The following is a 26,646-nucleotide window of genomic DNA, read 5'->3' on the forward strand; positions in this document are numbered from 1 at the left end:
ACGTTTAGGTGGTAGTTGTTAGTTTCTACAGGCTTGACCAGCAGTTTTCTTTGGAAGTGCTGCATATTCTCCAGCTGCTGCACATTATTCTAGGAATTTCCTCAAGAGATTTTGACTTTACAGTGTTCTTTTTCTAATACCCACCTATGTCACCTATTCATGAATTGTTAAAAGCTACATTTTATGTGAAGCAAGCATTTCTAGAGATCCCAAATAATTCTGAATTTGTATTATTTGAGACTAACTTTGCCAAAGAAATGAATTGTGTGGAAGTGCGGCTATGATAAATTTTGTGTGTAAGATTTTTTCTCAAATTTTTGAAATGCCTCATTTTATTTTTAAAATAATTTTATTGGAGTGTAGTTTACAATGTTGTGCTAATTGTCTTATTATTTCAAATTTACAAATATCAGTGCATTGTATTATGTTTAAAATATTATGTTTTTGTTAAAGTACAAATATTTATTACAGATTCTTTCTTGGCTTTTGATTTAATAATTTTTGCTAACATCTTTAAATACTTTGATATCCTCTTTAATCTTCAAACCTATAAAATCAAAGTACTGTTAGAGATCTGCATTTAAAAGATGAGGAAACTGGCAGAAGTAGACTCAATCTCCCAAGTTCAGCAAGTAACCTTTGTTTTGGAGCCCAGTAGTCTGTCTCAAAGCTCAGGATTACAGCCACTATCCTGTATCACTTACCAGAGCCAACGTTTATTCAGTACCAGTTATGTGTCAGGCACTGTCCTGAATACTTTATGTGAATATGTCAATCTTATTAGTAGCCATACAAGATGTATAGATGTATGCTCTCTAGGATAAGAAAACTGAGGCTTAGGTTAGGCAATTTTGCTGCAATTTCAAAGCTAATAAATGGGAAACCTAGGATTTGAACACTAACATACATTAGTCTATTAAAAAAAAAAGTTTTTAATTGACACTGTCTTTTCCAAAACTTTTTCATCACCCCAAACAGAAACTCTAACCACTAATAACTCAACCATTCCTCCCTTCCCCAACCCCCAAGAAACTAATCTACTTTCTATCTCTTTGAATTTGTATAACTCATATAAATGTAATCATACAATATTTATTCTTTGTGTCTGTATTATTTCACTGAGCGTAATGTTTTCAAGGTTCATCAAGTTTGTAACATGTGTCAGAACTTTGTTTTTATAGTAGAATAACATTCCATTTTGCATATATACATTTTATTTGTCCATTCATATGTTAAAGGACAAATGAGTTGTTTCCACCTTTTGGTTATTGTAAATAATGCTGCAGTGAACATTGGGTGACAAATAACTGAGTTCCTGCTTTCAGTTCTTTAATTACATGTCTAGGAGTGAAACTTCTGGGTCACGTTCTAATTCTTGGTTTAGCTTCTTTAGGAGCCACCAAAGTTTTCCCTAACAGGAACATTATTGTACATTCTCAACAGCAATGTACAAGGGTTTCAAATTCTACAAATAGTCACCAATACTTATTTTCCATTTCTTGATTATACTCATCCTAAGGCAATGGCACCCCACTCCAGTACTCTCGCCTGGAAAATCCCATGGACGGAGGAGCCTGGTAGGCTGCAGTCCATGGGGTCGCTAAGAGTCGGACACGACTGAGTGACTTCACTTTCACTCTTCACTTTCATGCGTTGGAGAAGGAAATGGCAACCCACTCCAGTGTTCTTGCCTGGAGAATCTCAGGGATGGGGGAGCCTGGTGGGCTGCTGTCTATGGGGTTGCACAGAGTCAGATACGACTGAAGCGACTTAGCAGCAGCAACAGCAGCAGTAGGTGTGAAGTGATATTTCATTATGGTTTTGGTTTTTATTTCCCTAGTGTTTTCATGGCAACTAATGTAAAACTTTTTGAATAGGGGAAGATGATAATGCAGGATAAGTTAGAGAAAGAAAGAAATGATGCGAAGAATGCTGTTGAAGAATATGTATATGATTTTAGAGACAAGCTTGGCACTATCTATGAAAAATTCATCACTCAAGAAGTAAGTCTAAGTTTTGTAGTTTTTTATTAGACTTATTTAAAATGTTTGCTTGAGCATGCTAATATAAATATATAAATAAATGTTGCAAATATGTTTTTGTTGTCACTCTTTTTGAAGCACATTTAGGAATGGTTCTTAGTTATTTTTCCAAATTTCAAGAGTCTAGTGAAAACATGTTTATAAATAAGAAACCAGAAAAAAAGTAATTTTTTATATTTGAAAAACATTTTGTCCTTGCTTGATGATTTTTATTCCTAAGGAGAGTATTTTCAATCAGTATCTCTTAACTATATAACTAGGACTTGAATAAACTATCTGCAATATTGGAGGACACAGAAAATTGGCTTTATGAAGAAGGAGAGGACCAACCTAAACAAGTATATATGGATAAGCTTCAAGAATTAAAGGTAAACTTTTTAAAAGTCCATATTAGTGTTGAACAGGACATTAAATTGTCCTAAAAATTATGGTGTAAGAACACAGTATATGTGTTTAATTAATACATAAGAAATTTCTAAGGCAGATATGTGTAACAGGAAATGCTCTCTCTTCATTTAGGAGGTGAGGATTGCTACATGATAATTCAAATTCAATAATGCATAATCATTATTGTCTATTATGATACTCAGATATGAAAATTTAGCAGATGTTCAGTTCACTGGCTCAGCTGTGTCCCACTCTCTGCAACCCCATGGACTGCAGCACATGAGGCTTCCCTGTCCATCACCAACTCCCGGAGCTTGCTCAAACTCATATCTATCGAGTCAGTGATGCCATCCAACCATCTCATCCTCTGTCATCCCCTTCTCCTCCTGCCTTCAATCTTTCCCAGCATCAGGGTCTTTTCAAATGAGTCAGTTCTTCGCATCAGGTGGCGAAAGTATTGGAGTTTCTGTTTCAACATCAGTCCTTCTGATGAATATTCAGGATATTGATTGGTTTGATCTCCTTGCAGACCAAGGGACTCTCAAGAGTCTTCTCCAACACCACAGTTCAAAAGCATCAATTCTTCGGTGCTCAGCTTTTTTTATGGTCCAACTCTCACGTCTATACATGACTAATGGAAAAACCAAAGCTTTTGACTAGACAGACCATTGTTGGCAAAATAATGTCTCAGCTTTTTAATATACTGTCTAGGTTTGTCATGGCTTTTCTTCCAAGGAACAAGCGTCTTCTAATTTCATGGCTGCAGTTGCCCTCTGCAGTGATTTTGGAGCCCCCAAAAGTAAAGTCTCTCACTGTTTTTGTTGTTTTCCCCATTATTTGCCATGAAGTGATGGGACTGGATGCTGTGGTTTGGTTTTTGGAAGGCTGAGTTTTAAGTCAACTTTTTCACTCTCCTCTTCCATCAAGAGGCTCTTTAGTTCTTCTTTACTTTCTGCCAAAAGGGTGGTGCCGTCTGCATATCTGAGGTTATTGATATTCTCCCGGCAATCTTGATTCCAGTTTGTGCTTTATCTAGCCTGGCATTTGGGAAGATATACTCTGCATATATGTTAAATACTCTGCATATAGATAAAATAAGCAGGGTGATAGTGTACAGCCTTGATGCACTCCTTTCCCAGTTTGGAACCCAGTCTGTTGTTCCATGTCCAGTTCTACTATTGCTTCTTGACCTGCATACAGATTTTTCAGGAGGCAGGTCAGGTGGTCTGGTATTCCCATCTCTCTCAGAATTTTCCACAGTTTGTTGTAATCACACAGTCAAAGGCTTTGGCATAGTCAATAAAGCAGAAATAGATGTTTTTCTGGAACTCTCTTGCTTTTTTGATGATCCAGCGGAGGTTGGCAATTTGATCTCTGGTTCTTCTGGCTTTTCTAAAACCAGCTTGAACATCTGGAAGTTCATGGTTCATGTATTGCTGAAGCCTGGCTTGGAGAAATTTGAGCATTACTTTGCTAGCGTGTGAGATGAGTGCATTGCCTTTCTTTGGGATTAGAATGAAAACTGACCTTTTCCAGTCCTGTGGCCACTGCTAAGTTTTCCAAATTTGCTGGCGTGTTGACTGCAGCACCTTAACAGCATAATCTTTCAGGATTTGAAATAGCTCAACTGGAATTCCATCACCTCCACTAGCTTTGTTCCTAGTGATGCTTGCTAAGGCCCACTTGACTTCACATTCCAGGATGTCTGGTTCTAGATGAGTGATCAAACCATCGTGGTTATCTGGGTCATGAAGATCTTTTTTGTATAGTTCTTTTTTGGCCACCTCATGCGAAGAGTTGACTCATTGGAAAAGACTCTGATGCTGGGAGGGATTGGGGGCAGGAGGAGAAGGGGACGACAGAGGATGAGATGGCTGGAGTCTCAGTGAACTCCGGGAGTTGGTGATGGACAGGGAGGCCTGGCATGCTGCGATTCATGGGGTCGCAAAGAGTCAGACACGATTGAGCGACTGATCTGATCTGATCTGTGTATTCTTGCCACCTCTTCTTAATATCTTCTGCTTCTGTTAGGTCCATACCATTTCTGTCCCTTATTTAACCCATCTTTGCATGAAATGTTCCCTTGGTATCTCTAATTTTCTTGAAGAGATCTCTAGACTTTCCTATTCTATTGTTTTCCTCTATTTCTTTGCATTGATCACTGAGGAAGGCTTTCCTATCTCTCCTTGCTGTTCTTTGGAACTCTGCATTCAAATGGGTATATCTTTCTTTTTCTCATTTGCTTTTCACTTTTCTTCTTTTCTTAGCTATTTGTAAGGCCTCCTCAGACAGCCATTTTGCCTTTTTGCATTTCTTTTCCATGGGGATGTTCTTGATCCCTGTCTCCTGTACAATGTCATAAGCCTCTGTCCATAGTTCTTCAGGCACTCTGTCTATCAGATCTAATCCCTTGAATCTATTTGTCACTTCCCACTGTATAATCGTTAAGGGATTTGATTTAGGTCATACCTGAATGGTCTAGTGGTTTTCCCTACTTCCTTCAATATAAATCTGAATTTTGAAATAAGGAGTTCATGATCTGAGCCACAGTCAGCTCCCTGTCTTGTTTTTACTGACTGTATAGAGCTTCTCCATCTTTGGCTGCAAAGAATACAATCTGATTTTGGTATTGACCATCTGGTGATGTCCATGTGTAGAGTCTTCTCTTGTGTTGTTGGAAGGAGGGTATTTGCTATAACCAGTGCGTTCTCTTGGCAAAACTCTGTTAGCCTTTGCCCTGCTTCATTTTGTACTCTAAGGCCAAATTTGCCTGTTACTCCAGGTATCTCTTGACTTCCTACTTTTGCATTCCAGTCCCCTATAATGAAGAGGACATCTTTTGGGGTGTTAGTTTTTGAAGGTCTTGTAGGTCTTCAGAGAACCATTCAACTTCAGCTTCTTCAGCATTACTGGTTGGGGCACAGACTTGGATTACTGTGATATTGAATGATTTGCCTTGGAAATGAACAGATTGTTCTGTTGTTTTTCAAATTGCACTCAAGAACTGCATTTTGGACTCTCTTGTTGACTATGAGGGCTACTCCATTTCTTCTAAGGGATTCTTGCCCACAGTAGATATAATGGTCATCTGAGTTAAATTCACCCATTCCAGTCTTCTAGTTCACTGGTTCCTAAAATGTTGATGTTCACTCTTCCCATCTCCTGTTTGACCACTTCCAATTAGCACATGACCAGAGTGTTAATATTACTCTTATATAAGCCATGATTTCTGAGATGTTGTTAAGAAGTGACTTGTCAACCTGACCCCTAACCCCTTATCCATTAGAGGAGTCGCTCGTGCTTTGCTTCTCTCCCCCTCGACTGCTCTGATTTTGAGGAGTTAACACACTGCCCTTTTGTATGTTCACACTCCTGGGGACACCAGGCCAAAAGAACTTCAAAAATAGTACCCCTGGTCTTCAGTGTCCTTTTAAAAAATAAATAAGGAGGTGTGTCCATCAGGTCCCCTTTTTCTAGGTCAGTGGTCAGATTTAAGAAAAAAACACTATTACTCTTTTCCTCCTGCTTACCACCAAACCCTCAGCCCCCAACCTGGAAGAACAAAAAACAAAAAGCTTCAAAAGTGTAGAAGTTTAGATTGGAAGGATGACAGGAAATTTTAGTCTTTCCATCTTAGTGAGGATCATAGCTTTAATGTGCACATAAATAACCTGGGGCCTTTACTGAAATGCAAAAAATTCAGTATACCCAAGTTGGGTCCGTGATTCTGCATTTTTTATAAGCTTCCGAGAGATTCTGATGCTGCTGGTCCCTGAACCATTCTTTGAGTAGTGAGTAAATACACATATGCTAAGTGATGACATTAATAAAGACTTCTAGAGTATGGGGAAAGGCAGCCCTTTAGTGATGGGGAGGTTGAAGTGCAAAAGAATTTATGTAACTTGAAAGCAAAAGAAAATAAATGCACCAAATCTTCTCTATCCATTTATCTCTCGATGGAATCTAGGTTGTTTCCATGTCCTGGGTATTGTAATTTGTGCTGCAATGCATATTGGGGTACATGTAAAAAAAATTGTTTAAAGGTTAGTATCTTGGCAATAAATTACTTCCAAAGGGAATATTTAAAAAGCAACTTGAAAGCCTACGCTTATGAAAGCAAAACTAAGCTTTACCATATTTTAGCCTCTTGGTGTTTTTTACCCCTCATCTCCTTTAAAGGAATATATATATAAATTGGGCTGGAGGAACAAGCCAGACAGCTGAGGCCAAGAGAAATAACTGAAAAGCCCAGAAGCTCCAAGAACGTATTATTTTGTTTCCAATATATACGTAACCATAGAAGTGAATGTTATAGAAGTTTTCACAGGCTTTACTATTTTTATAAGATGGCTTTTATAACTTACTCCCCTTTCAAAAACATTTACAATTGAAAGTACAATGAAAATAGACTAAATGCAGTATGGTATCCTGGAAAAGAAAAGGATGAAATCCAAATAATCTGGAGTTCAGTCAGTATTTAACAGTCATACACCAGTGTTGATTTCTTGGTTTTGACAAATGTTCCATAATGCTGTAAGATGCTAACATTAGAAAAAAGCAATAAAAGGTGCTTGGTTTACCATTGTTTGCTTTGTAACTTTTCTGAAAACCTAAAATTACTCTAAAATAAGCTGATTTTATTTATGTATGTAATGAATTCGGAAGAAAATATTTATCTTTTTTTCTAATGTACTCCCCTCCTCACAGTTACAGAAGCTGTTATAAAATTTAGACACTCTCTACTTCTATGCACCTGGGGTGAGGGGCCAAAGGGCTTTCTTGTTTTTAAGCACTATACTTAAAATACACATACTAATCTAATGAATAAATATGACATAAATAATAGTCAATAGGTATTAAATACCAGGAAATCCCAATAACCTGGTTGCATGTACAGAGTTATACGCATTATAAATATTTGAAATCAAGTTTCAAATACATTATTTCTGGATGCAGTATAGTTCTTATGGTTTTCTTAGTAGTTTTAAACTTTTAACACCCAACTTTAAAGAAATTAACATTCTTTGGATTTGAGAGGAATCGAAAGGTAATCTTAATGAATGAGAGGAGCACATACGATAGAGACATCCCTGTGTAGGATTGAATAAGCACATAACCACTGGAACTCATTTCCATGTAGGAAAATAAGAGGGGACAGATTTTGATCTGACCACCTTTCTTTCCTGTTCATCTTCCTGTATTTGTTGTCATTCAGTTGCTAAATTGTGCCTGACACTTTTTGACCTCATGAATTGCAGCACACCAGGCTCCTCTAGGGTGCTGCAATAGAATGGGAAAGACTAGAGATCTCTTCAAGAAAATTAGAGATACCAAGGGAACATTTCATGCAAAGATGGGCTCGATAAAGGACAGAAATGGAATGGACCTAACAGAAGCAGAAGATATTAAGAAGAGGTGGCAAGAATACACAGAAGAACTGTACAAAAAGGTATTCACAACCCAGATAACCACGATAGTTTGATCACTCACCTAGAGCCAGACATCCTGGAATGTGAAATCAAGTGGGCCTTAGCAAGCATCACTAGTAACAAAGCTAGTGGAGGTGATGGAATTCCAGTTGAGCTATTTCGATGCTGTGAAAGTGGTACACTCAATAAGCCAGCAAATTTGGAAAAGTTAGCAGTGGCCACAGGACTGGAAAAGGTCAGTTTTCATTCCAATCCCTAAGAAAGGCAGTGCCAAAGAATGCTCAAACTACCGCACAATTACACTCATATCACATGCTAGCAAAGTAATGCTCAAAATTCTCCAAGCCAGGCTTCAATAATATATAAACCGTGAACTTCCAGATGTTAAAGCTGGTTTTAGAAAAGGCAGAGGAGGAGAAGGAAATGGCAACCCACTCCACTATTCTTGCCTAGAGAATCCCATGGACAGAGGAGCCTGGCAGGCTACAGTCCATGGGGTCACAGGAGTCAGACATGACTTAGCGACTAAACCACCAGTAATGTCTGAACTGGCAAATCAAGAAATGTATATATTAGTATGCCAGTAAAAGTTACAGTGGTAGCCTGTCAGAGGAAGTTAAAATAGAAAGGACTTGAGGAGGGTAGGGGAGCTTTACTTTCTTTTAACTTGCAATTGTGTGTGTTACTTCTAACGATAAAGCCAGTGTGACTACAAAATAAAGAAAACAAAAAACTGCAAAAAAAAAAAAAAAAAAGGGCAGAGGAACCAGAGATCAAATTGCCAATATCCACTGGATCATCGAAAAAGCAAGAGAGTTCCAGAAAAACATCTATTTATTGACTACACCAAAGCCTTTGACTTTGTGGATCACAATAGACTATGGAAAATTCTGAAAGAGATGGGAATACCAGATTGCCTGACCTGCCTCTTGAGAAATCTGTATGCAGGTCAGGAAGCAACAGTTAGAACTGGACATGGAACAACAGACTGGTTCCAAATAGGAAAAGGAGTACGTCAAGGCTGTATATTGTCACCCTGCTTATTTAACTTATATGCAGGGTACATCGTGAGAAACGCTGGGCTGGATAAAGCACAAGCTGGAATCAAGATTGCTGGGAGAAATATCAATAACCTCAGATATGCAGATGACACCACCCTTATGGCAGAAAGCAAAGAAGAACTAACCTCCTGATGAAAGTGAAAGAGGAGAGTGAAAATGTTGGCTTAAAGCTCAGCATTCAGAAAACAAAGATCATGGCATCAGGTCCCATCATTTCACAGCAAATAGATGGAGAAACAGTGACAGACTCTATTTCTCAGGGCTCCAAAATCATTGCAAATGGTGACTGCAGTCATGAAATTAAAAGACGCTTACTCCTTGGAAGGAAAGTTATGGCCAACCTAGACAGCATATTGAAAAGCAGAGACATGACTTTGTCAACAAAGGTCCGTCTAGTCAAGGCTATGGTTTTTCCAGTAGTCATATATGGATGTGAGAGTTGGACTGTAAAGAAAGCTGAGTGCCGAAGAATTAATGCTTTTGAACTGTGGTGTTGGAGAAGACTCTTGAGAGTCCCTTGGACTGCAAGGATATCCATCCAGTCCATCCTAAAGGAAATCAGTCCTGAATGTTCATTGGAAGGACTGATGTTGAAGCTGAAACTCCAGTACTTTAGCCACCTGATGTGAAATGCTGACTCATTTGAAAAGACCCTGATGCTGGGAAAGATTGAAGGCAGGAGGAGAAAGGGACAACAGAGAATGAGATGGTTGGATGGCATAACTGACTCAATGAGGTGAGTTTGAGTAAAGTCTAGTTGGTAATGGACAGGGAGGCCTGGCATGCTGCAGTCCATGGGGTCACAAAGAGCCAGACACAACTGAGCTGAACTGAGGCTACTCTGTCCTCTGCTATCTCCCAGAGTTTGCTCAAATTCACATCTATTGCCAGGTTCCTATGCAATATTGTTCTTTACATAATTGGACTTGACTTTCACCACCAGGCACATCCACAACTGAGCACTGTTTCCTCTTTGGCCCAGCAACTTCGTTCTTTCTGGAGCTATGAATAAAGTTGCCCTCTGCTTTTCCCCAGTAGCATATTGGATACCTTCCAACCTGGGGCGAGGGGGGACTTATCTGCCAGTGTCATACCTTTTTGCCTTTTCATACTGTTCATGGGATTCCCAAGGCAAGAACAGTAGAGTGCGTTGCCATTTCCTCCTCCAGTGGACCACAATAAAAGTTGTTTTCTGTTAATAACGTTTTCTTTTTAAAAAACTTAACAGAAATATGGCCAGCCTATTCAAGTAAGGTACATGGAACATGAAGAAAGACCAAAAGCTTTAAACGACTTGGGAAAAAAGATCCAACTTGTCATGAAACTGATAGAAGCATACAGAAACAAGGTATTAAAACTCAAAGTAAATTGGTGGTAATGGTAATGTGTGTGGTATGCAGAGGATGGGGTAAATCTTAAAAGTTCTCAACTGCAGAGCGGTTGTTGCTACCAAAGTGCAGTTGTGTGGTTTTAATCTTTTAGAATTCCCTGAATTAGTCCAGTGAACAAATTCATTGTTTTCTTCTTAGGGATTTCATTATTGATACAGTGAAAAAGAGGTTTTGTTGAGCCTTTTTTTACTGGCATCTTTGAAACCGGACTCTGCCAGCATTCCTTTTGTCCCTTGGTGCCTCTTTTGGTTGCTCTTAGTCTTCCAGTCTTTTGCTTATCTGTAACTCCCATGTCCTTTATTCTTTTATATTTGTGCCCAGATCTGTCTTATTACTCTTAGCCTTTCCACTGTTTTTTAGCCTCAAATATTTAGTTATATAAAAGTTAGCTGCATTTGGATGTAACAGTAAGATTTGACAAAATTAAACTGATTTTTTTTTCCCTCTAAAGGAGAGGGTAGCAAACTTTTCCTTTATTTTTTATTTTATTTTATTTTTAAACTTTACATAATTGTATTAGTTTTGCCAAATAATCAAAATGAATCCATCACAGGTATACATGTGCTCCCCATCCTGAACCCTCCTCCCTCCTCCCTCCCCATACCATCCCTCTGGGTCATCCCAGTGCACTAGCCCCAAGCATCCAGTATCATGCATTGAACCTGGACTGGCATCTCGTTTCATACATGATATTTTACATGTTTCAATGCCATTCTCCCAAATCTTCCCACCCTCTCCCTCTCCCCAGAGTCCATAAGACTGTTCCATACATCAGTGTCTCTTTTGCTGTCTCGTACACAGGGTTATTGTTATCATCTTTCTAAATTCCATATATATGCGTTAGTATACTGTATTGGTGTTTTTCCTTCTGGCTTACTTCACTCTGTATAATAGGCTCCAGTTTCATCCACCTCATTAGAACTGATTCAGATGTATTCTTTTTAATGGCTGAGTAATACTCCATTGTGTATATGTACCACAGCTTTCTTATCCATTCATCTGCTGATGGACATCTAGGTTGCTTCCATGTCCTGGCTATTATAAACAGTGCTGCGATGAACATTGGGGTACACATGTCTCTTTCCCTTCTGGTTTCCTCAGTGTGTATGCCCAGCAGTGGGATTGCTGTTTCATAAGGCAGTTCTATTTTCAGTTTTTTAAGGAATCTCCACACTGTTCTCCATAGTGGCTGTACTAGTTTGCATTCCCACCAACAGTGTAAGAGGGTTCCCTTTTCTCCACACCCTCTCCAACATTTATTATTTGTAGACTTTTGGATCGCAGCCATTCTGCGAGAGGGTAGCAAACTTTTCCTTTAAATGAACAAATAACATTTTAGGTTCTGCAGGCCTACTATATACACTCAACTTGGCTGTTGTAGTGCAAGAGCAAATACACAAGTTTGTAAACGAATGGGCGTGGTAGTATTCCAGAATAACTTTATTAAACTCAGCAGGTTTAATTTTCCCTTCAGGACAGGTTTTCTGTGTGTGTGCTCAGTCATGTGACCCTTTGTGACCCTGTGAACTGTGACCGACCAGGCTCCTCTGTCCATGGGATTTCCCCAGCAAGAATACTGGAGCAGGTTGCCATTTCCTCCTCCAGGGCATCTTCCTGACCCAGGGATCGAACCCCAGTCTCCTGCATCTTCTACGCTGCAGGCAGATTCTTTACCACTGAGCCACCAGGGAGCCCCCAAGTTTGCCGATTAAAATTTTAAATATTCACCGTAATTCCCCCAGATTTTATCACTGATGTTAAAACTCCATCAGTGGGCTGGAGAGACCAGCACCAAAGGTTTAGGGGAGGGCATTATCATAGTTTACATTTATCAAGCACTTACTAAATTTTGAGCACTTTGCATGGATTACCTCAGTTCTGACAAGAATGTTATTTTATAGGAAAATAGCAGTGCTTAAGCAACTTGTGAAGTAGTGATGTAGTCAGGATAAAATCTAAGCAGTCTAAAATCAACATACAAACCCTTAACAGCTACACTGTTTTTCACTACACAGTGTGGGAATGGTGGTTACTTATTTTAGAAATAAAAGATTTGTACGTTTTTTAAGATAGAGTGCAGTCCGACCAACCTAAAGGAATAATCCAGGTACCAATCAATTGTGAATGTGCCTGCCAACGTCAGTGTCCATACAGGTACAAATAGAATGTAAGGATAATGGAAAAGAAGGAACAAGCAGACAAATAGAAACACCAAGAATATTTCAAATCTGGTATTGGAGGGTCTGTTTATTATTATTACAACCTAGTGTTTGCCATGCTGTCAAAAGCTTCCTGAAGATGCTGTAAACTGTTATTCAGAGCAAGGCAAGACTTCACTTATGCTCAAGAATTTTGAGTTTATTATGTTCCATGCTCTCTTCAAGGTGCTGGAACTACAGCATCAAACAAAACATTGAACTTATTCTAATATGTTTGTGGGAAAAGATCGACAGTAATGGGTTAGTGAAGTCAGATGGTGCTAAGAGCTGTGGGAAAAGTAAGGGACTGCCAGAGGTGGAGACTTGTCAGAAAGGCAGACTAATAAGATGACATCATTTGAGGGGAGAATTAAAGGAGCTGAGGGAGGGTTCAAGATGTATGATAATTATAAGAAAAATGTTCTAAAAGTAGGGGTGGGGACAGGAAGCAATTGCAAAATCTCAAGGAAAGGAAGTGCTGGAGTAACAGCAAGGAACCCAAGGGGACTCAGAACAGTAGGGGTGGGGTTATTAGTTCCCAGATCATGCAGGGCCCAGGGGCCATTATAAAAGCTTGGTTTTTACCCTGAGATAGGAGTCCATTGGAGGCTTCTGAATATAGGAGCAGCATGATTTAAGTCTAAAGAAGCAGAAAGACGAGTTAAATCATTAGAATAGCACAGGCAAGAAGTGACGGAACCCTAAGTCTGGACAGTGGAAGGGGAAGAAGTGGCTGGAATTCTGCATATACTTTGAAGGCAGGGCTGATAATTTTTATGTAGATAAAACAGAAAGAGGAGTCAAAATAACTTTAAGGATTTTCGGCCTGAAAGGATAAAGTTGTTAATTACTAAGATGAGCAAAACTTGGAAGAGTAGATAGGGAGGTAATAGTGAATTTGAAACACAGGTAAGTTGTTTCAAACTTTTCAAATAAGAATTCAAGTTGGAAGTTGGATAGAGTTGGGAGTTCAGGGAAAATGTTCAGGCTAGAGATTTTTTAAAAGTATGTAGACAGATGGATGGGGAGGAGATCCTCCTTCCGTATGTTGCACCATCACTTCTTTCTGGTTTGAGACCACCAGTCTAAACCATGACTTCTTAGATTGTCTTCTACATGTGACAGCTGCAGGTGTCTTTTTCAATTTTATTTTTCATTTCTCCTTATCAACAAGTTAATCAGAGTCTGCTGTATAGAGTCAGAATTTTCTGTCTAGCTTGCTTGTGCCTACTTACCTTATTTCATTTTACTCCTTGACTGATTTAATTCCATGCAGCTTCTTTCTGAAAACTACTTTTCAGTTTTAATATTCTTCACAAGTCATTCCTTTCCAAACCTGACTTCTTCAGAAGGCCTTTCCTCTTAAAAAGGCATACTGATTTTTCTTTCTCTCAGTTTCTTCAGTTCTATGTAATTTGTAAATGGCTTCTTCATGTGAGTATATATGAGATACACAATAAGAGTCTAAATCGTTTAAGCAGAAATTATTAATAAGTTGGTGCTTATTGAAAAACCTCTCATTTTTTTTTTTTTTCCCTAATAGGATGAAAGATACGATCATTTGGATCCTGCTGAAATTGAAAAGGTTGAAAAATATATCAGTGAAGCCATGAGTTGGCTGAACAGTAAGATGAATGCACAGAACAAACTAAGTCTCACTCAAGATCCTGTGGTGAAAGTTTCAGAAATAGTTGCAAAGTCAAAGGTAAGAAACTATAAACTTCTGTTTTATAATGGATTCAGTCACTAAAATTTTTTAATGGGAGCCATACTCTGAGAAGTAATCAACTTACAGAAAAACAGAAATAGGAATTTGAGGCTAATCTTTAATTTGGGGGGGGGGGTAAAAAGATTCTAGGTGGATCATGTTTCTTGATTTAATTAGTCTTACACACAAAACAGCTTTTAGATTTTAAGTGTAAAATAAAGCAATAAAATAAAACAATGCAACAACTAAAGATTATGTCTGATTTTTCTAGGCTAGATAAAACTTTTGAATCTCCATTCTAAAACCACGGTATATGCTTGTTTTTGACATAGTTTGAAATGTATAAAATTTCATGGTAAAATCTTACTTCCGAGATAAACTTTCCATGTTAAAACGTGTTACTACTGAAAATGTCAAAAGTTACAGAAAACGTCATGAAAAACATGGGGATAAACTTTATAATAAAGATCAGCATCTAAGTAGAAAAATAAGACATTGGAAAAACAGCTGACAAAGAAATACATGTCTAAAAAACATATGAAAAGATACTCATCTTTGTTACTAATCTAAGAAATGCAAATTTCTTTTCTCTGATTTGGTTATTTGTTTACATTTACAATCTTTGCCATAATTGCCAAGGGTGTGAAGAAATGGACACCTTTCCCTGAGCAGTTTGGTTATATTTGTTACTGCTTTTTTCTGGGAAATCATTTCAAATGTATAGAAATTTAAAATGAGTTTACCTTTAATGCAGAAATAACAATTCTAGGAATTCACTTTGACTATTGCATAAGTATATAAACCCCTGCTTATGATACCAAAAACCTGGCAGCAACCTAAATACCTATCAATAAGAAATTAGATAAACTGATGCATATACATTATAATAGTTAACCATAGTATTTAATAAATATTTTTTTGCAGATTTAATTTTGGCTGCTTTGGGTGTTTGTTGCTGTGCATGGGCTTTTCTCTAGTTGGGGTGAGCAGGGGCAACTCTCCTTATGGTGTGTGGGCCTCTCTTGTTGCAGAGCGCAGGCGTCAGTAGTTGTAGTGTATGGGCTTAGTTAGTGGCTTGTGGGCTCTAGAGCACAGGCGCAATAGTCGTGGTACACAAGCTTAGATGCTTTGCAGCTGTGAGATCCTCCCAGACCAGGGATTGAACCTGATGTGTCCCCTGCACTGGCAAATGGATTCTTAGCTATTAGACCATCAGGGAAGCCCAGTACATATATTGAGATAAAAGATTTATGCATGATGCATGAAAAAGGATTACAGAATCTAAATTAAAGTTATCTCACTATAAATTAGCATGTTCATTAAGATTTGTATGTTTGGATATATGTGTGCATGGACATATATCTAGAAGGATGTTCACCAAAAGGCTAATAATCTAGAGATGGTAGCTTAGTGGGTAAAGAATCTGCCTGCAGTGCAGGAGACCAGGGTTCAATTGCTAGGTTGGGAAAATCCCCTGGAGAAGGAAAAGTTAAACCATTCCATTGCCTAGAAATCCCATGGACAGAGGAGCTAGCAGGCTACAGTCCACGTGGTAGCAAGAGTCAGATACAGCTTAGCAACTACACCACTACCACCAGAGGAGATGGCATATCAGGTGATTTTTTAAAGTCTGGTTCAGTATGCTCATAGGTATTTGATTTATTTTAAAAACAAAAACAGGTTTGGGGTTTTTTTTACTGGAGTATATTTGATTGACAGCATTATAAGTGTATATGCAGTGATTCAATATTTTTACAGATTTTACTTCATTTAAAGTTATTCTAAAATATTGGCTATATTCTGTTATACAGTATATCCTTGTAGCTTATTTCTTTTATACATATTTGTTTGTATCTCTTAATCCTGTATCCTTATCTTGTCCCTCACTTCCCTCTCCCTACTGGTAACCTCTAGTTTATTCTCTGTAAGTCTTTTTTTCTGTTGCTGTTATATTCATTTATTTTTTAGATTACACATGTAAGTAATAAGATATAGTATTTGTCTCTCTGTAAGCATAATACCCTCCAGTAACATCAATGTTGCTGCAGACAGCAAGTTTTCATTCTTCATTCTTTTTATTCCATTGTATACATATGCTACATCTTTGTCTGTTCATCTGTTTATGGACACTTAGGTTGCTTCCACATGTTAGCTATTGTAAATAATGCTGCTAGGAACACTGGTGTGCATGTGTGTTTTTAAATTAGTATTTTCATTTATTTCTGGATACTGAGGAGTAGAGTTGCTGGATCGATCATATAGTAATTCAACTTTTAGCTTTTTTAGGAACCTCCATACTGTTTTCTATAATGGCTATACCAATTTACATTTCCACTAGAAATGTACATAGAGTTCCCTTTTCTCCATATCCTTACCAAAATGTTATTTGTGTTCTTTTTGAACACAGTCATTCTGACACGTATGAGACATATCATTGTGATTTTGATTTGCATTTTTCTGATGAATAGTGATGTTGAGCAACTTCTGTGCCAAACTGGGGGTTTTTTTAAATAATAAAGCAGTAAGAGTTATTTTCCTTTTTGAGAAAGTTTTACAGAGAATCTATTATAATTTACTCCTAACCAGGTGAGAGGCAGAGTGTGACAAGAACAGTTTGCCAACTAAAACATTCCCCCAGGATGTTACCTCCTATTTTCCCACCCCACCCAATTTCTGTGACACTGGTCTTGAAAGAATATAAAGTGTTCAGTAGCATTACTGAAATGGTCTTTTATTTCTGTAAAAACCAAGGATATAATATCTGAAATAATTATTAAGTTGAATTTACTTCCATGGCTTATTTTTCCTTCGACAGAAAAAGCTACTCTGTTTTCCAAAAGTGAAGTTAGTGTATACTACCAAGACAGGGATCAAGACCATCCCCATGGAAAAGAAATGCAAAAAAGCAAAATGCCTGTCTGGGGAGGCCTTACAAATAGCTGTGAAAAGAAGAGAAGCAAAAAGCAAAGGAGAAAAGAAAGATATAAGCATCTGAATGCAGAGTTCCAAAGAATAACAAAGAGAGATAAGAAAGCCTTCTTCAGCGATAAATGCAAAGAAATAGAGGAAAACAACAGAATGGGAAAGACTAGAGATCTCTTTAAGAAAATTAGAGATACCAAGGGGACATTTCATGCACAGATGGGCTCGATAAAGGACGGAAATGGTATGGACCTAACAGAAGCAGAAGATATTCAGAAGAGATGGCAAGAATACACAGAAGAACTGTAAAAAAAAGATGTTCATGACCCAGATAATCACAATGGTGTGATCACTGACCTAGAGCCAGGCATCCTGGAATGTGAAGTCCAGTGGGCCTTAGAAAGCATCACTAGGGCTCTTTCGTCTAGGCTGCCGACATGCCATCCAGACTAAGGAAGACCCAGAAACTTAGGGGCCACGTGAGCCATGGCCACGGCCGCATCGGCAAACACCGGAAACACCCGGGAGGCCAAGGTAATGCTGGTGGCATGCATCATCACAGGATCAACTTCGACAAGTATCACCCAGGATACTCTGGGAAAGTTGGTATGAGGCATTACCACTTAAGAGGAACCAGAGTTTCTGCCCGACTGTCAATCTTGATAAATTGTGGACCATGGTTAGTGAGCAGACACGAGTAAATGCTGCCAAGAACAAGACAGGAGCTGCTCCTGTCATTGATGTGGTGCCATCAGGTTACTACAAAGATCTGGGGAAAGGAAAGCTCCCAAAGCAGCCTGTCATTGTGAAGGCCAAATTCTTCAGCAGAAGAGCTGAGGAGAAGATTAAGGGTGTAGGTGGGGCCTGTGTCCTGGTGTCTTGAAGCCACATGCTGGGAAATTCATTAAATGTTAAGTGCTTTTCTCTTAAAAAAAACAAAAAAGAAAGCATCACTATGAACAAAGCTAGTGGAGGTAATGTAATTCCAGTTGAGCTATTTCAAATCCTAAAAGATGATGCTGTGAAAGTGCTGCACTCAATAAGCCAGCAAATTTGGAAAACTCAGCAGTGGCCGCAGGACTGGAAAAGGTCAGTTTTCATTCTAATCCCAAAGAAAGGCAATGCCAAAGAATGCTCAAACTACCACACAATTGCACTCATCTCACACGCTAGTAAAGTAATGCTCAAAATTCTCCAAGCCAGGCTTCAGCAATACGTGAACCGTGAACTTCCTGATGTTCAAGCTTGTTTTAGAAAAGGCAGAGGAACCAGAGATCAAATTGCCAGCATTCGCTGGATCATGGAAAAAGCAAGAGTTCCAGAAAAACATCTATTTCTGCTTTATTGACTATGCTAAAGCCTTTGACTGTGTGTATCACAATAAACTGTGGAAAATTTTGAAAGAGATGGGAATACCAGACCACCTGACCTGCCTCTTGAGCAATCTGTATGCAGGTGAGGAAGCAACAGTTAGAACTGGACATGGAACAACAGACTGGTTCCAAATAGGAAAAGGAGTACGTCAAGGCTGTATATTGTCACCCTGCTTATTTAACTTATATGCAGAGTACATCATGAGAAACGCTGGGCTGAGAGCAGCACAAGCTGGAATCAAGATTGCTGGGAGAAATATCAAATATCAAAAAATCAGATATGCAGATGACACCACCCTTATGGCAGAAAGTGAAGAGGAACTAAAAAGCCTCTTGATGAGAGTGAAAGAGGAGAGTAAAAAAGCTGGCTTAAAGCTCAACATTCAGAAAACGAAGATCATGGCATCTGGTCCCATCACTTCATGGGAAATAGATGGAGAAACAGTGGAAACAGTGTCAGACTTTATTTTTTGGGCTCCAAAATCACTGCAGATGGTGATTGCAGCCATGGAAATTAAAAGACACTTATTCCTTGGAAGGAAAGTTATGACCAACCTAGATAGCATATTGAAAAGCAGAGACATTACTTTGCCAACAAAGGTCCGTCTACTCGAGGCTATGGTTTTTCCTGTGGTCATGTACGGATGTAAGAGTTGGACTGTAAAGAAAGGTGAGCCCCGAAGAATTGATGCTTTTGAACTGTGGTGTTGGAGAAGACTCTTGAGAGTCCCTTGGACTGCAAGGAGATCCAACCAGTCCATTCTGAAGATCAGCCCTGGGATTTCTTTGGAAGGAATGATGCTAAAGCTGAAACTCCAGTATTTTGGCCACCTCATGCGAGGAGTTGACTCATTGGAAAAGACTCTGATGCTGGGAGGGTTTGGGGGCAGAAGGATGAGAGGACGACAGAGGATGAGATATCTGGATGGCATCACTGACTCGATGGACGTGAGTCTGAGTGAACTCTGGGAGTTGGTGATGGATAGCAAGGCCTGGCGTGCTGGGATTCATGGGGTCGCAAAGAGTCAGACACGACTGAGCAACTGAACTGAACTGAAAATAGTTTTCAAGTAATTTTGAGAAATTTTAACTTATGAAATAGGTGCTATGTGACATACTTCTCATAACAGAGCTTTAGGCCTAATTTAAAGGAATGAATTAAAAATTATTCCTAGGAATTCCCTGGCATTCCAGTGGTTAGAACTTTGTGCTCTCACTGCCAAGGACCCCAAGTTCAGTCCCTGGTCAGGGGGTTCTGAATGCCATGTGTCATGGCCAAAATAAATAAATATATAAAGATTATCCCTACCAAAATAAATTATGAGGAAGAAATTTAGTAACAATAAATACAGAATGTATTATTATATCAAAGACAGAATAGTATCTTAAACCACTGACATATACTAGCCAAGAAGGTAAATAATTCATTAAGGTATTTTAAGAATTAGTTGGTTATCTAGCTGAGCTAACAGCTATTCAACAATGTGGAATTATGTGGAAATTTAGAAATTATATGTGAACTTCAGAAAGTTAGTGGTACCTTGTTAAATTATGTTTTTAATATAATCAATTTTCTTCATGTCTTTAGGAACTCGATAATTTCTGTAACCCCATCATTTATAAGCCCAAACCGAAAGTAGAGGTTGCTGAAGACAAGGCAAAAGATAATAGTGAACACAACGGACCAATGGATGGACAGAGTGGGGCTGAAACTAAACCAGATTCAACAAAAGACAACTCACAGCATACTAAGTCTTCTGGAGAGATGGAAGTGGACTAAGTCTTAACTTTACCTTCACGTAATTCCAATAGTGCAAGTAACCACAGAGTCCATTCTTCTTTTACACCTGGTACACACAACAGATGTTTAGCTGCTCTTAACCACCTTCTGTCATTTGTTTTTTGGAGTAGTTTTGAAAAGTGTTTTATACTGAGTGCACTTACATTCATTTCCATTGCTGCTTATGTGAAGCTTTAGCTGAATATAGATTAACAAGTCAGTTTAAGCTTTCCTAATCTATTTTAGGTCAAACATGCAAGACTGATAAGTAGTTGGCAACAATCTACCTTACTTAAAGCTTCTACTTGGATAAACCTCAGCTCCTTTATTCAGGAAAGGATACTATATTGCACTATTGTTGCAGAAGCATAGATTTAATTGCATCATTATTTTTAAAAACATTGAAACTGATGTGGTTTAAAGCCACCAAGGCACTGACCTTTTTGTAGTTATTGTACTATTATAATTTAAACATTAAAAACAAATAGGTTCCTTGACAAACTAGTCCATATCAGTGGTGTGCCATGAGAACTCCAAAACTTTATTATCACATAAATGAACTAAAACACACACTGAAGGGGAAAATGCACAATTTTATGTTAAGGTGACACCAGCAGTTTGCTTCTTTTCATTAGTCATGTGGATTGATGTTTCTCAGAGTAATTCAGTGTCTTTTGCACTTGAAACGTCTGATCTACTTGTCCTGAAGACCAGCTGCTGCTAAAGTAATGCTCGCCTAAAAACGATGAAGCATTTTTGATGAAAATACCTTCATGTTAAGGGGGAAATGCTGTTGACTTACTCAGACGTGCAACTGTGATGTTGATAGCCTTTGTTTTTAGTTTTAAATAGTTTTTGTTTTCTTAGTTCATTTTGTTAATGTTAACACAGGGTAGGGAGAAATGGCACAATGTGTATTGCATTATATACATTTATCAGTGATTTACTGTTAACATAAACACTATAAGCCGTAATACTTGAAAAGAAACACTTATACCACATAAGTCTTAGGAAATAATGCTTGTAGTAAACTGTTACATATCAACAGGCAAATATAGAATGTTACATAGTGTAATATGATATGATGTGATTAAATTATAGTTCTTGCTGTTACATAACCTGTTCAGACCTTGGCTCCAGTTTTGGTGCTTCATATATTTATATGGGACGAGGGACTATGAAACTAAGATACTTTAAGTAGTCCAAGCTTCATCACCAGACTTGTTCACTGTTCAGTTCTGTCCAAAAGCTTGAAAATTTTCAGTATGGGAGGCAGACTGTTCAACCTACAAAGAAAAGAAACAGAGAATGCACGGGCACTTGCATTCTTAATGCCAGTCATCTAGATTGACCTATGTTAAAATTTTGAGAAGCTCTGTTTTTCACAAAACTACATCTTTATATTAAGAATTAATATTGACTTTCCTTTAGTAAAAATTGAGAGTTCAGTATCTTTAGGGATAGTCACTACTCACAACTAGTTCTCTAAGAGAGATTTTGTTTCTACAATGTAGTATGCACTGAAAGGAGAGTACAGACCAGTGCATTTTGCAGGGATTTTTATTCATCCTTTCAGAGGAAGGAGATGTCCCTTTTTTGCATTAAAAAAATCATATAGACCCAATATATTTTTTGTCTTCAAACTAATGAAATAATCATATCCATTAGCAATGATGAAACATTTGTTAACCATGTATTGTTACTTTTCATTTCTATGTTGGTATATATAGGTTCACTTCAGTAACAGCATCAGAGTTATGAAAGGGAATAAGGTACATGTAAGGAGTTTTTTGCTTTCTCTTAAGAAAATCTCCACCCACTTTGTTAGGAGCTGTACCTCTAATTCCGAGTATGTAAAAACAACCCTTTCTGCATCTCAACTGTCTAGTACATCCTGACATTTTCAGTTCCTTACTAGCTTATATAGTTCTCTGTTTTAATCAGTATTATATTCCAGTTCCTGTAGTTATGTACCACTTTATTTATAAGTTAAATATATCCAAAAATAATGTGTATACTTTTCTTACCCATTTATTCAACTTAAATGATTTTCAAAAGCCCTTAACCTTATAATTAGTTGTTTTGAGTACATTAATAAAAGAGAAAATGTTCTACTTAATCTAGTTTTGGGTAGATGGTATGGGCTCAGTTTAATTTTAATCTGTATGAAGTATGCAATGCTAGACAAAAAATTAAAGATTTTTTTAAAAAAACATATAGCATACATGTTTCAGTGCCATTCTCCAAGAAAGAAAAAAAAAAAAAACATATAGCAAAATAGGATATTTTCCTGTAGTAATATGCAAATAAGAACTAAATAGGAAATATTTAGGATAATTAATACACTTCAACTCTATGGAAAAATATAAGTTACGTGGTTTCAGAAATCAACTCCTAATAACCAATCATAGTGATTTTAAAAACAAAGATTGTTAAATAATATAATGAAAGTTTGCAGTGTTTTAATTCCTTAGCTATGTACAGAATACTTAAGTTTTAAAATAACTACAAACAGCACACCAAAGAATTAGGCTATTGGAATAACAGATCATCTCAATTTTAAAAAGGTAAAAATTAAGAAATACAGATTTCTTAGACTTTGGGGGGGTCAGTTTTTGGTATATTTATATTTCCTAGCTACAAGTCTTTAAAGTGAATTTGGGAAATCAATTATCAATATTATAAAGTGACTGTGAAAATATTTTATCCAAATTAGTACATCTTCAACTGTTTTGAAAAATTATGTTTAAGATCAACTAACCCAAAATAGATTTAACAACCATCCCTCCATTTGCATAAATTTGAACTGTAATACCAAGCCTATAAACATTACCCTTAGGATTTCGTTTTATTTTTAACAGCAGATACTGGGAGTCCACAACAATTGAAGCCTTGTTATTAATTTTACATATCATAGATTTACAAGTGATAGAAAAATCTAACTTCATCTTTCTCAACTTTTAGAGATTTACAAAAAAAAATTCAATTCTAAAAGAAATGTTATTTTGTGATTAGACTTCCAAGTTTTAAGTGTAATTTGTTTTGTGGTATTTGATTCTATAAAACTTAATGAGACGTATAATCTAATTGTATTGATTTATCAGTATTTAAAATCTGATGACATTGATTAAAGTCAGCCACTGATGACTTTTCCAATGACACAGGTGTAGGGAATGCTTATAAAGTTTGATTCGAATATTTTATTATCCTCTTAACTATAGTATGTTTTACAACTATCATTTATCAAACTAAATATTTAATCTTAGTTTCAGAAGATCCAGACTTTTTGATCAAAAAACAAAAAAAGCTTTAAAATTACCTTTTGTTTTGTCAATCTTTAGTATAATCTTAAAATAATCTCCAGGAAGCACATAATCTTTTCTTTTGATAAAAAAAAGAAGATTTAATGCAGATCAAAACCAACCAAGTCTTTAACCAAAACAAACAAAAGCTTTATCTTATTTTCACATCTCTTAGTATAAAGTAAACTAAAATTAACATTCTTCCATATACTCGTGTTTCTGAAAACAAATAACTCTGGGTTTATAACATAACCAGATGTCTAAGGTTTTTTTCCCCTTGCTAAATTCAAGGGTAACTGTTTCATACCATAACAGGGCACCTGAAATGTCTGGAATATTAAGAACTGCTTAGAAGGGGAAAAAAAAAACCACTAAATATCTATGCCAGTGGTCAGTGGTCAGCAAGTGGTAATGGCTCTTTCACCTTCCAGATCTCTAGGATCTGGTCACCGTCCAGACCTCTAGCATATTGTTAGAGTAAGCATTAAAAGGGAAAAGCACATATTAAAAATACATTATTAAATAACTTGGAGCTTTCAAGTCAAAGAAAGAAAACTAATAATTGAATCATGAACATTTGATTTAGTCTGTCATGCAGGTCAAAATGCATATCGACAAAAACATTAATGGCATGATCTTTGGGATCTCTGATTTACTATCATGTCCTAGGTCACATGATGAGTATTAGGGAAGTGTATTGATTACTCATCCTATAAAGAGATTCATGAACTTCAAAATGTTTTACATACTTTAGTTGTCTTATATACATTATATACTATAATATACATTATACATTATAGTATATACATTATATACTATAAGACAACTAAAGTAAGTAGATATTACCTTAGTCCTTCCTGTTGTTTTATTTATCCTCTCATTTAATTACATAATCATTTTATTTCCATTATATTTTGCTTTATTTTGGATTATTCAAGTCTTTTATTTCATGTATTTTAAAAAAGTTTTCCTATCACTTTGCTTGATAACTGATTTTATTAGCTGTCTTTTTACTTTAAAACCAAATCTTACTGTTAAAATTTTTTTGACTCTGAAATTCATACTTAAAAAGCCATGTTGTAAGTTTCCATATGTAATACCTCTAAAATTTGATATTGGCTTAATAGGTTTTTCATATTCTGACCTTGAATACTTTTAAGTAGTTCTGGACCAAAAGAAGTCAATTTTGTGAGTACTGTGTATTATAAGTAACCAGCATCCTTCATTTTTAATCCAAGTATCAATGTAACAAAAGGGTCAGAAATTGAAAATAGTTGTTAAAAGATAAGATACCTTCCATTTTTTGCTGCTTTCTGATTACATACATGTGTTGTGCATCTTCCTTGGGTTTTTTTAGAATTTCTTAATTTTTTGCCTCCATGAACTTGAGTTTTAACATGCTCTTGAAATCATATGGACCCACACAGAATGTAGATGTAAAAATGTAATTAGAAATGGAGATCTAAGTAAAGGAAGCTTTAAAGCGTTGTTTCTTTCCCCTGAAATACTTTTATGGCTTAGTGTCTTGAAAGGAGACTCACAGTAAAAGTAAAAAAAAAAAAAAATTGTATTTGGCTGGATGAAGCCACTGTTGTTTAATACAGAAGCAATTTTTTAATGAAGCTACTGAATTGTTTAGTACTAATATGGTATCCACATTATTTTTCTTTTCTCCAACCATTATTAAAATAATTTATATACATAGTGACTCCGACTCCAGTCATTAGTATAAAATACCTTCTGGTAGTTCAGTTCCTACTATCCGACAATTGTTTTTTTAAAGAAAACTACTACATTTGATTTCTCAATTTCCCCGTTTGTTGTTGGCACAGTGACCAGTGCAATGCCGAACATCATCAACAAACTGGGTTTTGCATATACCAGACCTTTAGCTTCAGTGAGCAAACACGAGAATGGTTTATGATGATAAGTTGGTAACATTCTTATATGTAACCCCTGCTGCTGCTGCTAAGTCACGCCAATCGTGTCCGACTCTGTGCGACCCCAGAGATGGCAGCCCACCAGGTTCCCCTGTCCCTGGGATTCTCCAGGCAAGAACACTGGAGTGGGTTGCCATTTCCTTCTCCAATGCAGCAAAGTAAAAGTGAAGTCGCTCAGTCGTGTCCGACCCTCAGCGACCCCATGGACTGCAGCCTTCCAGGCTCCTCCGTCCACGGGATTTTCCAGGCAAGAGTACTGGAGTGGGGTGCCATTGCCTTCTCCGATGTAACTCCTATATAGGTGGTATACAATTTTTGTTTACAAAGCATAGCCAATAAAATGTTTACATATGCAGAATCAGAGTATATAAAACATTTTCTATGTATGTAAAATGGCATCATCATATTAGTGAACAAATAACTGACAAAATGCATTTATCAGTTGCTATTTGTTCACTAATAGTAAGTGCATCGGAGAAGGCAATGGCACCCCACTCCAGTACTCTTGCCTGGAAAATCTCATGGATGGAGGAGCCTGGTAGGCTCCAGTCCATGGGGTCGCTGAGGGTCAGACATGACTGAGCGACTTCACTTTTCACTTTCATGCATTGGAGGAGGAAATGGCAACCCACTCCAGTGTTCTTGCCTGGAGGATCCCAGGGACGAGGGAGCCTGGTGGGCTGCCGTCTCTGGGGTCGCACGGAGTCGGACACGACTGCAGCAACTTAGCAGCAGCAGCAGTAAGTGCACACTGTCAAGACATAGTGTAAACTTACTTTTGAATTTTGCACAGCAGAGGCTTAATGTTCACGTTATCTTCAGTGACTTGATGGTTTGGGGACAGGTTTTCAGAGCCATTTATATACATTTGCTTGGCAATGAGGGTTGAGTAAATAGGCAAACTTTTTAAACCTTCCAATGATGTTTATTCTGAAAACTACAATAGTAGTTTTCGAATACTGGAAGTGTTGTCACAGAATAACTTTGTATTGGAAAAGAAAATCTAGAAATAAATGAACTAGAAAACTTTTATAAAGATTTTCAGTACACAGAGAGGAGCTCCCTGCTCGAGTTTCTCTTAACCTTTTTTTGAGAATTGCTATTCCAGATGAA

General features: G+C 37.3%; 2 protein-coding genes across 2 annotated transcripts in view; both read left to right on the plus strand.

Moving 5' to 3' along the window:
- Nucleotides 1-21,578, plus strand: part of HSPA4L (heat shock protein family A (Hsp70) member 4 like) — a 58,290-nt gene extending 36,712 nt beyond the window's left edge. Inside the window, exons 15-19 of the mRNA XM_070386503.1 lie at nt 1,878-2,003; nt 2,303-2,410; nt 10,148-10,267; nt 14,052-14,213; nt 20,100-21,578. Of these exons, the coding sequence (XP_070242604.1) occupies nt 1,878-2,003; nt 2,303-2,410; nt 10,148-10,267; nt 14,052-14,213; nt 20,100-20,291 (708 nt within the window). The 3' untranslated portion in view covers nt 20,292-21,578. The remainder of the gene's footprint in view (nt 1-1,877; nt 2,004-2,302; nt 2,411-10,147; nt 10,268-14,051; nt 14,214-20,099) is intronic.
- Nucleotides 17,355-18,098, plus strand: LOC102287355 (large ribosomal subunit protein uL15-like). Its single transcript, XM_070385614.1, is given in 2 exon segments — nt 17,355-17,759; nt 17,762-18,098. Coding segments are annotated over 2 exon segments (444 nt in total). The 5' UTR covers nt 17,355-17,575; the 3' UTR covers nt 18,022-18,098.
- Nucleotides 21,579-26,646: the final 5,068 nt, after the last annotated feature.

This window comes from Bos mutus, chromosome 17 (assembly GCF_027580195.1).
Source record: "Bos mutus isolate GX-2022 chromosome 17, NWIPB_WYAK_1.1, whole genome shotgun sequence".
Lineage (NCBI taxonomy): Eukaryota > Metazoa > Chordata > Mammalia > Artiodactyla > Bovidae > Bos > Bos mutus.